At 32.5% G+C, this 12407-nt stretch overlaps 1 protein-coding gene across 1 annotated transcript; it reads left to right on the top strand.

Moving 5' to 3' along the window:
- Positions 1-887: 887 nt before the first annotated feature.
- LOC134248807 (uncharacterized) lies at positions 888-3856 on the top strand. Its single transcript, XM_062731214.1, has 5 exons — positions 888-1056; positions 1793-1858; positions 2117-2194; positions 2453-2530; positions 3773-3856. Exons 1-5 carry the CDS (start codon positions 1032-1034, stop codon positions 3832-3834), a joined length of 309 nt encoding a protein of 102 aa, XP_062587198.1. The 5' UTR covers positions 888-1031; the 3' UTR covers positions 3835-3856.
- Positions 3857-12407: the final 8551 nt, after the last annotated feature.

The following is a 12407-nucleotide window of genomic DNA, read 5'->3' as shown; positions in this document are numbered from 1 at the left end:
TTATTTCCATCATACACTTTGGCTCAGTAGGTAGAGCAGCGGACTTCAGATTAAGGGGTGCCAGGGTGCCGAGGGATTCCCGATGGAATCGTTCATTTTATAGGGTTAGGGTTAGGGTTAGGGTTAGGGTTAGGGGTTAGGGTTAGGGTTAGGGTTAGGGGTTAGGGTTAGGGTTAGGGTTAGGGGTTAGGGTTAGGGGTTAGGGTTAGGGGTTAGGGTTAGGGGTTAGGGTTAGGGTTAGGGTTAGGGTTAGGGGTAGGTTTAGGGGTTAGGGTTAGGGTATAGGGGGTTTTACGAAGATCGCTCCGGAGTCATCTCGTCAATGTCAAATTTTGTCACGTGATTTCAGTAGGCGTGGTTATTGTTTTTTTTATCTTAATACTTTGTGTAGCAAAGTATCAAAGTTTATTTTGTTATTTCCATCATACACTTTGGCTCAGTAGGTAGAGCAGCGGACTTCAGATTAAGGGGTGCCGAGTTCGATTCCCGATGGAATCGTTCATTTTATAGCTCAATTTATTTTTTCTAAAGTTGAAAATCGATGATTAATTACTGATCAATTTGAGTAAAGTATTATTACATATTTAGGTTTTATACCTTTTTGTCCAAATCTTGCTTGGAAATCATTTGTTTGGATATATAGAGAAATCATTGAATTCACAAGGAAGGAAATGTTACAGTAAAAAAATAATAATTTAATTTCGTATAACAAGAATAATTCCCTTCCGCTCCCTAACCCCTCTTTTTTATCATACATTTTGGTACAACTCTTACTCTAAAGAATGTTTATTAGCTTATTGATTCAGCTTTGACTCTTTGTTACGGGTAGGGTAATGGGGCTTTTATTGTAACTCCTGGTAAGTTGCATCTTGCCAATGCCCCCAAAAATCACGTGATAATTGTAGGTACAGTTTTACTGATATATTTTTTTTCATAGAGAGTTTTAAAACCTTTACGTCAGTTCTATTTTTATTATCACGTGCATACTTGTACGTTTAAACCGCCATTTTACTACTCAAGACAATAGGAAGATGTCAAAGAAAATCAAAGAATCCGGTAAGTGGAATAGAGGAAAAGGAATCTTTTCTTAATGCTTGAGATTTAAATATTTTCTGAGAATAAAACAAACTTCAATATGTGGATGAAAAATGACCGAGTTAATAAGAAATAAAGTATTTTTTACGATTATCAAAATTTGAGATATAGATAAGAGAAAATGACTTTAGTTGAAGATATAAGTAATACCGTATTGAATACCACAGTGAATACCCTGATCTGAAGTGTAAAAATTGCGTTATGAAACAAGCAAATAGATAAATATCTTCTCTTGACCCGATAATATGAATCATGAAATATTGACTTTGTCCATGAAGGGAATTTATTGGAATAAACAATTCTTTTGAAAACGTCTGTACGTCAACTGTATTTAACTGAAAATTAATTCACAATATATATATATATTTGTGGTAAAAACTCTTTGATTTCTTTTAAATCTCAAGTCATACTTTGTATGTGATCTTAGTACCAAACTGAAATCTTTACATAAACCATTATATCAAATGATCCCTAACTCTAACCTTAACCTTAATCTTAACCTCAATCCTAACCTCAATCTATTTACCCATTAAATCTCACTGAAAGAACAGAATAATGTAAGCACACACAGATTACTTCATGAGATTTTAATACAATGAAGATCCAAAACAAATAATATCTTCACTTAGAAAAATAAGTAAGTAATAAGAATGAGGAAGATTTCAAGTTAAACTATATAACTATATTTAATTAATAGATGAATCTCGACTCTCTAAACCTGGAAAAGAGGAGATGAAAGGAAAGCAAGTAAAGAAGATAGAAGGTATATCCAAAGTTATCAACAATAAGTTATCATACTTTATGAATTCTGTTTAATTTCATTCAAAAAACAAGAAGCAATGAGGAAGTTGGTAGGATGATAAAACTCCAATTAGAGTTTTCGATTTGGTTTCGGTTTAAAATTTATTCAAGGAAATTAATGTAAAGAATATCGTTTGTACTATATTCATGGCGTAAATATAATTTACTGATTCTCATGCTTGATAAATGATTTCTTCAAAAGAACAAATGAAATTTACAGATCCTGTCTCATCCACAAGTGGAATGGAGCAAGAAAAAGGAGAGGACTTTAAAGGAAAGCAAGAAAGAAAGATTGAAGGTAGACCAAAGCTTATCAACAATAAGTTATCAAACTATATGAATTCTTATAATTTCATTCAAAAGACAACAACCAATGTTGTAGGTGGTTGGATGATAAAACTCCAAATTAAAGGTTAAGTTTTGGGTTCAGTTAAAACTGGATGCGATGAAACTGATATAAATTAAAATTATTGAACTTTATTCATGGTGAAAATATAACTGACTGTTTCCAATGCTTGATGAATGGATTCTTCTAAAGAACAATTAAAATTTTTAGATCCTGTCTCGAGCACAAGTGAAATGGAACAAGGGAAAGAAGAGAAATTGGAATTAAAGCAAGACAGAAAGAATGAAGGTAGACCAAAAATATAAATTTAATTTCAACAAGCAGTGTTGTAGTTGGTAGGATAAAAAATCTTCAAATAAGAGAATTAGGTTTGGTTTTGGAAGCAGTTTATGAGCTCACCTGAACTGAAATCTTTAGTGAGCTTTTCTGATCACATCTTGTCCGACATCCGTCTGTCCATCTGTCAGTCTGTATGTCCCTCTGTCTGTCCGTTAGTCTGTAAACTTTTTCACATTTTCATCGTCTTCTCAAGAACTTTTGGGCCAACTTCATTAAAACTTGCCACAAAAACTGTTTTAGTTAAGGGGGTTCAAATTTGTTCAAATGAAGAGCTAGGCCCCCTTCAAAAGGGACATAATTATGAATAAGTAAAACTCAAAAGCCATGTTTGTTCATATTTTTATGGAATCATCATCAGGTAGTGTATCTTGAAGTATATAGAAATTATTACCCACAAGGGTAGGGCGGGGCCACAATGACTGACCATTGTTTTAAAAAGAAATATATAGGACAATTCTATAATTAACTTCCCTAAATTAAAAAATCCATGATTGGTCTTATTTTTTGGAAGCATCCTCAGTTAGTATAGATTCAAGTTCAAATCATTACACGACACCCGGGGCTTGGCAGCGTCCACAAAGACCGAGCAGTTTCACATTGAAATATGTATGAAAAATGTATTAAAAACTAAAGACTAGCAATGGCACGATTGATCATATTTTTAGGGAAGCATTCTCAGTAAGTGTAGATTCAAATTCGTTTCAACCACCGGTGGTTGGGCAGGGTCACACTAGCTGACCAAAGTTAAACATAGAAATATATGATAAAATTCTTTAAATATTTTGTCTAGAATAGCAAAGATGTAATTGGTCTTTCATATATTGATATGGAAGAAGTTTAGACAATTTAACAAGGTTTGTGCAAATCATTCCTTCTCCCATTTAAATAATGGTTTAGACTTTTCAATAATAACTAATATTTTCTTTCATGCTAGCCACAGTGCGAATGTGAGCAATGTGGCCCACGAACCTCTTGTATTAGATGCAATGATATTGATTTAGAAAAAAATTGAACTAAATTGAAATTCATAGCGAAAATGTTATTGACTGTTTTCCATGCTTGATGAATGGTTTCTAAGTGGAATGTAAAAACGTTTTTAAGCTACTTTTATTTATCTTAATATCTCCTTTAAACTGAAAAGATAAAAAGAGAATAAGAACTCTTAGGTAAAATATTTAAAATGTTTTACAGATACCCCAGTGAGACAGAATATATGTATGGAGGATGATGAAATCCCTTCAAGTCAACGATGAAAACACCGATATCGTTTGTTTAACGAAGCGAAGAAGTTAAGAAAACGAAAACATAGCTTCGTCAGGAAAAATGGGTTTCAATTAAAATGAGGTTGATTGCTTGTTTTAACATGACGGTTTTTGGACATTTTTTGTAAATAAAGTTAAATCTTGACTTAAACATGATGCTTTGATTGAAAATTAAAGAAACTGTTTTATTAATTTTGTTAGAAATTTCATTTGGAATATAGAAAAAAAAACCTGGAGGTTGATGTTTGTTTGTAAAGACAAAAGTTCCATACTTTGAATAAATAAATTTGAGCAATCAGTGTATTTAGTTAAGGAATGATTTATTATTGAACTTGATCAGTTTTTCAAAACCTTAATGAGGAAAAATTATGTTGAAATCTAGCAAGATGTTTCTAGGTAAATACTATGAAAGCTGATGGTCTAGTTATCAGAATAGGGTTGATTTTCTTCCTCAAAGAAACTTAATCAAAAACTTCCTGAACAATGTAAAATATGTGAGTGATTGATTGAATTTTTCGAAAATTTTCCACTCATATGGAGATGTCACCATTTACTGGTAGAGAGCAGTGTATTCTGTACTATACTCGACACTCAGGACTACTGAGCAGGGAAGGATCTTTTTCGTGCAAGCACCTACTGCGACACGGGACTTCGGTTTATACGGTATCAACAGAGGAACCGCTGTACATGTCCCACAGTTGGATTCGAACTATCGAGTTCAGGATCAACACCTCACTTCACGATTTATAGAGAAGACGCTCTGAGTCAAATGCTGACTAAAGTTTTTCATAGCAATTGTTAGTCCATTATTAATACACTAATGCACGACATATTTCCCCCTCCATTATTTCCTGATCATGACAACGAGCACACGGCGGGTGTGACCGCTTGGCAGGGGATGCTCACTCCTCCATGGAATCTGATCCCACTTCTGATGTTTTCGAGGTCTGTGTTTCCTCTGCTCTTATTTTGTTATATTGTTTTATGGACTTTAAGATTGAATACTGCTCCTTATTTCCATATCCTCCTCTAACATTTCACCACCAGGGCGACTTTACATATGAGGTTGAGAATATAAAATTATTTTAACTTTTGATTGCAACACTATAATTAAAGATAAATCAGCCAAAAGAAACAAAGGAGTTGACGTGAAGGTTGTGATAATGCTTAAGGAGTATTCCGAAGAATATCCCCAACGTTTTTGATTTTATAGATCTTTGTTTCAATATTTTTGATTTATGGTATCGTTTCTGCATTGAAAGGAAAAATTATCTCCTTATAAGTTGATAGAATTATTTTCCTATTTTAACAAAATGGAAAAAAATTACAAGAAAGTAAGATGTTTCTTGCTTAATATTTGCTATTAATCAATGCATCACATGGATACCTAATAAAATATGGAGAGAAAAGTCGAATTGAAATGTTTAGAAATAGAAAAAAAATCATTAAAATAAAACAAATATTTTTTTTTTGTACTTTTGTTCAAATTCTTAAAACTAGGCACATCTGAAGAAGAACATGTTTGTTAATCATATTTTATAAGAAATGCTCATGAAAGTTTTAAATTTTACAGAAACATATTTTTTTTAAAGTTTGGCCAATCGCGATGAAAAATAAATCGATCCCAACCAGAATTGAACATTTATTTAGATACAATTAACATTTCTCGAAAAAAACTCGTCTTATTCGGAATAAAAGAAGTTTTTTTTAAATGAACTTGGCAATCAAATATATCCTTCATAGTAAATACATGAAAAAGGCAATAAACATGTTTTGTAGTTATTATGTTGAAATGTTGATGGGGTTGGTGTAATTTTTATCGGGTTAAATAACAAATTAAAAATAAATAATTTTTCCCCTAAATCTTTGCAATTTCAATTCAATTTCTCTTTAAAATATGATTGGAAAACATTTTGTGACTAGTGTCATGGTGTTTTTAACCATTGCTTTAAAAATATCCCACAAGTGATGAATTTCAATTCATAAATAATTGGTATAAAATTTAACAAAAAAGTCTATGCAGCATTTCTTTGCATATTTTATTAGACATTTATATGACGCATTCATTTACAGGCAATCTTTTAGGTAGAAAACAACTAATTTGAAAAGAAATACTTTTTTCTTTATTTTTCTTTAAGAAAATACAAAAGAAAAATTCATTGCTAATATCGGCCTTTCAATGCCTCGGGCCATTCTTTAAGAAGAATGCCACAAATATTTGTTTGATAATTACCATATCAATATTTCACCCTGAAACAGGAAATAAAATTTTATCTAAATTTCCAATCCTTCGTTAACTTTTAAACCTTTCTTTGATATCAATCTTTAACCTTAACCTTACCCTTTATCTTCAAACCTAACCTTAACCCGGTATCTTAAACTTAACCAGGTATCTTTAACCTAACCTAGTATCTTAAATTTAACCTGGTATCTTTAACCTAACCTAGTATCTTAAACCGAACCAGGTATCTTTAACCGAACCTGGTATCTTAAACCGAACCTGGTATATTAAACCTAACCTGGTAAATTAAACCTAACCTTGTATCTCAAACCTAACCTGGTATCTTAAACCTTTATTGGTATCTTAAACTTAACTTGATATATTAAACCTTACATTGTGTTTAAACCCTAAGCTTGTATATTAAACATTACCATAATCTTAAACTAGTTTCTTAAACCTAACCTGGTATCTTAAACTTAACCTGGTATCTTAAACCTAACCTGTTGTTTTAAACCTAACCTGGTATCTAAAACCTTACGTGGTATCTCAAACCTAACCTGGTAAATTTAAACATAAACGGGGATCTTAAACCTAACCGGTATCTTAAACTTTACGTGGTATCTCAAACCTAACCTGGTATCTTAAACTTAAATTGGTATCTTAAACTAAACTTGGTATCTTAAACCTTACCTGGTATCTTAAACCTAGCCTTGTATCTAAAAAATTACCTTAATCTTAAACAAGTTTTCTAAATCTAACCTGGTATCTTAAACCTAACCTGGTATCGAAAACTTTACCTGATTTATGAAACCTAATCTGGTAACTTAAACCTAACCTGGTATCTTAAACTTTACTTGGTATCTTAAACCTTACTTGGTATCTTAAACCTTACCTGGTATCTTAAACCTTACCTTTGTCTTAAACTGGTTTCTAAAACTTAACCTGGTATCTTAAACCTAACCTGGTATCAAAAACTTAACCTGGTAACTTAAACCTAACCTGGTTACTTAAACCTAACCTGGTATCTTAAACCTTACCTGGTATCTAAAACTTTACCTGGTCTTAAACTAATCCGGTATCTTTAAGTAAGATATAAAATATTGTTTCTGGTTTTTCTTAACAAGAAAAGTTAATACTTTGGATATTGATCATTTTACAAGATGTTATTTTTCTTAAACTTGTTAAAATCTTTAGGTCTAGAAATATAAAATTATTGAAACGTACTTTGTTCATTTGGGTCATAATTTTTTGAAATGTCTAATATTTAATCATGTTCCATGCGCAGATCTCGAGGGGGTGCGGTGGTCGGTCGACCTCCCCCCCCCCCCCCCCCCCATCCCCTGAATTTTTAAAGATATTTTATTGATAAAAAAGCCAGTAAAAAGTGATCTTTTGACCGCCCCGACTAAAAACGGAGACTGTTTTTGTGACGCACACCCAGTTTAATTTATGACCAGAAGTAATAGATATTAAAGCATTAGAATTCATTACTTGTCAGCAAATATCTGTCACCCCCCCCCCCCCCCCCCCCCGTCTTACTATTTTTTTTACCTTTGTGCGTGTGTGTGTGTGTGTGTTTTCGCTTATCATCAAATTTCTCCCAATTACTCCATCTCCCTCCAGCTTTGAAATAGAAATTTCACGTTTTGCAACTTTTATTTTGCTTGCCAGGAAATTGTCTTTGTAAAAGAGAAATCATAACAACAGGACAGGTTTAAAACTAGTCCCGTCCTCTAATTACCTCATCACGTACAGCGTTCACAGTCTCAGTTACATCAAAGAGCGATCGCTAGCTTTGTGTATTGGATGCCATCAAAAACCGGTTTTTGAAATGCCGTCTCAACACTTAGCGCGCGCAGACTTGGACATTCACAGAAAGTCATCGGAGAGAGAAGACGTGGAAAAGGTAGGCAGAATACTTCATAGTTAGCTTAGATTTTTTAACTCTTATTTGATACAGGTTAAATGGATTGTTTTTTTTACTGTGGTCCCACCTTTATGGAAAAAAAATCCTTGATTTAATCCATGGTAGAAAATTGCGCTGGTATCTGAATACTCTCATTATCTTGCATTATTTTTGCACTGAGTTTTTTTTAAAAATTTCTGCCAAAAACTTGACTGCATACATAGTGTAATTAAGAATACGCGGTTAAAGCACATCTACATTAAATAAATGGTTTGGTTTAAAATAACTTAAAATTGATCAAAATAAGAGAATGAAAAGAAATACATTTAATCATATAATGATGACCCAAAACAAATAATAACTTAACTTATAAACATAAGTAAGTAATAATTATTCGGAAGATTTCAATTTAAACTATATCTAATTAATAGATGAATCTCAAATCCTAAACCTGGAAAAGAGGAAATACGATATCCCATGTTTATTTCTTTTAAGATTTTAAGAACTGATACTTTACAAACGGCTTTCAGGGGAATAATAATGTGATAAGATCATTTGCAACAATAATAGTATATTTTATTTTTATATTTGGTTCTTTTTGTTTATTATAGTTGGAACGTTATCGCTGAAGGTTACAAAATAACGCTTTTGTATTTGGAGCTCTTTTGTGTTTGGAACTCTTCAGTGTCTGGAGCTCTTTTGAGTTTGTGTTTGGAACTCTTTTGCGCGTCTAAAACAGAGAAGATTTCCAATACACACTAGCTGCGGGGTTAGCGTCGTCATATAGAACAGTTTAAGCACACAGTGTCACGAACGCAGCAGAATACGGACGAAAAGGAAAGAAAACGCTAAAAGGTAAGCAATTAAGTTTTTGCTAGAATAATTTAGAATTTATATTTATTTAATAGTTTCTTCTACGTACAATTTCTTTTGATATGTATACTCCAAAATCACATATTTCCGTGTGTCAAAATGAATTTGTTCTTCTGGTTTTCATTTCATCCTTAAATGACAAATAATTATTTAAGCTTCAACAATTTTTGACAAAGAGTAATTAAGCTTCAGCATTGTTTTCATTTCGTAGATGACATAATTTCTTGGGTTTCGACATGCAAAGAAAAAAACGATAATATAATCTTAAACCTAATCTTGTATCTTAAACCTAACCTGGAATCTTAAACTTAACCTGGTATATTTGACTGGACCTGGTAACTTAAACCTAACCTGGTATCTTAAACCTAACATTAATCTTAAACTTAACCTGGTATCATAAACCTAACCTGGTATCTTAAACCTAACCTGGTATCTTAAACCTAACCTGGTATCTTAAACCTAACCTGGTAAATTAAACCTAACCTGGTATCTTAAACCTAACCTGGTAAATTAAACCTAACCTGGTATCTTAAACCTAACCTGGTAAATTGGTACTTAAACCTAACCTGGTATCTTAAACCTAACCTGGTATCTTAAACCTAACCTGGTATCTTAAACCTAACCTGGTAAATTAAACCTAACCTGGTATCTTAAACCTAACCTGGTAAATTAAACCTAACCTGGTATCTTAAACCTAACCTGGTATCTTAAACCTAACCTGGTAAATTAAACCTAACCTGGTATCTTAAACCTAACCTGGTAAATTAACCTGGTAAATTAAACCTAACCTGGTATCTTAAACCTAACCTGGTAAATTAAACCTAACCTGGTATCTTAAACCTAACCTGGTATCTTAAACCTAACCTGGTAAATTAAACCTAACCTGGTATCTTAAACCTAACCTGGTAAATTAAACCTAACCTGGTATCTTAAACCTAACCTGGTATCTTAAACCTAACCTGGTATCTTAAAACTTAGGGTTATGGTTATGGTTAGGGTTAGGGTTAGGGTTAGGGTTAGGGTTAGGGTTAGGGTTAGGGTTAGGGTTAGGGTTAGGGTTAGGGGTTAGGGTTAGGGGGTTTTTTACCTAGATCGCTAAGGAATTAGGTTTGGTTTTGGAAGTCATCTCGTCAATGTCAAATTTTGTCACGTGATTTCAGTAGGCGTGGTTATTGTTTTTTTTATCTTAATACTTTGTGTAGCAAAGTATCAAAGTTTATTTTGTTATTTCCATCATACACTTTGGCTCAGTAGGTAGAGCAGCGGACTTCAGATTAAGGGGTGCCGAGTTCGATTCCCGATGGAATCGTTCATTTTATAGGGTTAGGGTTAGGGTTAGGGTTAGGGTTAGGGGTTAGGGTTAGGGTTAGGGTTAGGGGTTAGGGTTAGGGTTAGGGTTAGGGGTTAGGGTTAGGGGTTAGGGTTAGGGGTTAGGGTTAGGGGTTAGGGTTAGGGTTAGGGTTAGGGTTAGGGTTAGGGGGGTTAGGGTTAGGGTTAAATAGGGTTTAGGGTTTTAGGGTTTTAGGGGGTTTTACGAAGATCGCTCCGGAGTCATCTCGTCAATGTCAAATTTTGTCACGTGATTTCAGTAGGCGTGGTTATTGTTTTTTTTATCTTAATACTTTGTGTAGCAAAGTATCAAAGTTTATTTTGTTATTTCCATCATACACTTTGGCTCAGTAGGTAGAGCAGCGGACTTCAGATTAAGGGGTGCCGAGTTCGATTCCCGATGGAATCGTTCATTTTATAGCTCAATTTATTTTTTCTAAAGTTGAAAATCGATGATTAATTACTGATCTATTTGAGTCAAGTATTATTACATATTTAGGTTTTATACCTTTTTGTCCAAATCTTGCTTGGAAATCATTTGTTTGGATATATAGAGAAATCATTGAATTCACAAGGAAGGAAATGTTACAGTAAAAAAATAATAATTTAATTTCGTATAACAAGAATAATTCCCTTCCGCTCCCTAACCCCTCTTTTTTATCATACATTTTGGTACAACTCTTACTCTAAAGAATGTTTATTAGCTTATTGATGTTAGTCCATTATTAATGCACGACATATTTCCCCCTCCATTATTTCCTGATCATGACAACGAGCACACGGCGGGTGTGACCGCTTGGCAGGGGATGCTCACTCCTCCATGGAATCTGATCCCACTTCTGATGTTTTCGAGGTCTGTGTTTCCTCTGCTCTTATTTTGTTATATTGTTTTATGGACTTTAAGATTGAATACTGCTCCTTATTTCCATATCCTCCTCTAACATTTCACCACCAGGGCGACTTTACATATGAGGTTGAGAATATAAAATTATTTTAACTTTTGATTGCAACACTATAATTAAAGATAAATCAGCCAAAAGAAACAAAGGAGTTGACGTGAAGGTTGTGATAATGCTTAAGGAGTATTCCGAAGAATATCCCCAACGTTTTTGATTTTATAGATCTTTGTTTCAATATTTTTGATTTATGGTATCGTTTCTGCATTGAAAGGAAAAATTATCTCCTTATAAGTTGATAGAATTATTTTCCTATTTTAACAAAATGGAAAAAAATTACAAGAAAGTAAGATGTTTCTTGCTTAATATTTGCTATTAATCAATGCATCACATGGATACCTAATAAAATATGGAGAGAAAAGTCGAATTGAAATGTTTAGAAATAGAAAAAAAATCATTAAAATAAAACAAATATTTTTTTTTTGTACTTTTGTTCAAATTCTTAAAACTAGGCACATCTGAAGAAGAACATGTTTGTTAATCATATTTTATAAGAAATGCTCATGAAAGTTTTAAATTTTACAGAAACATATTTTTTTTAAAGTTTGGCCAATCGCGATGAAAAATAAATCGATCCCAACCAGAATTGAACATTTATTTAGATACAATTAACATTTCTCGAAAAAAACTCGTCTTATTCGGAATAAAAGAAGTTTTTTTTAAATGAACTTGGCAATCAAATATATCCTTCATAGTAAATACATGAAAAAGGCAATAAACATGTTTTGTAGTTATTATGTTGAAATGTTGATGGGGTTGGTGTAATTTTTATCGGGTTAAATAACAAATTAAAAATAAATAATTTTTCCCCTAAATCTTTGCAATTTCAATTCAATTTCTCTTTAAAATATGATTGGAAAACATTTTGTGACTAGTGTCATGGTGTTTTTAACCATTGCTTTAAAAATATCCCACAAGTGATGAATTTCAATTCATAAATAATTGGTATAAAATTTAACAAAAAAGTCTATGCAGCATTTCTTTGCATATTTTATTAGACATTTATATGACGCATTCATTTACAGGCAATCTTTTAGGTAGAAAACAACTAATTTGAAAAGAAATACTTTTTTCTTTATTTTTCTTTAAGAAAATACAAAAGAAAAATTCATTGCTAATATCGGCCTTTCAATGCCTCGGGCCATTCTTTAAGAAGAATGCCACAAATATTTGTTTGATAATTACCATATCAATATTTCACCCTGAAACAGGAAATAAAATTTTATCTAAATTTCCAATCCTTCGTTAACTTTTAAACCTTTCTTTGATATCAATCTTT

This window comes from Saccostrea cucullata, unplaced genomic scaffold, assembly GCF_032062105.1.
Source record: "Saccostrea cucullata isolate Sc308-1 unplaced genomic scaffold, CSIRO_AGI_Scuc_v1 ctg15570, whole genome shotgun sequence".
Lineage (NCBI taxonomy): Eukaryota > Metazoa > Mollusca > Bivalvia > Ostreida > Ostreidae > Saccostrea > Saccostrea cuccullata.
The sequence above is the reverse complement of the archived record's forward strand: the minus strand, read 5'-3'. Positions and strand labels throughout refer to the sequence as shown.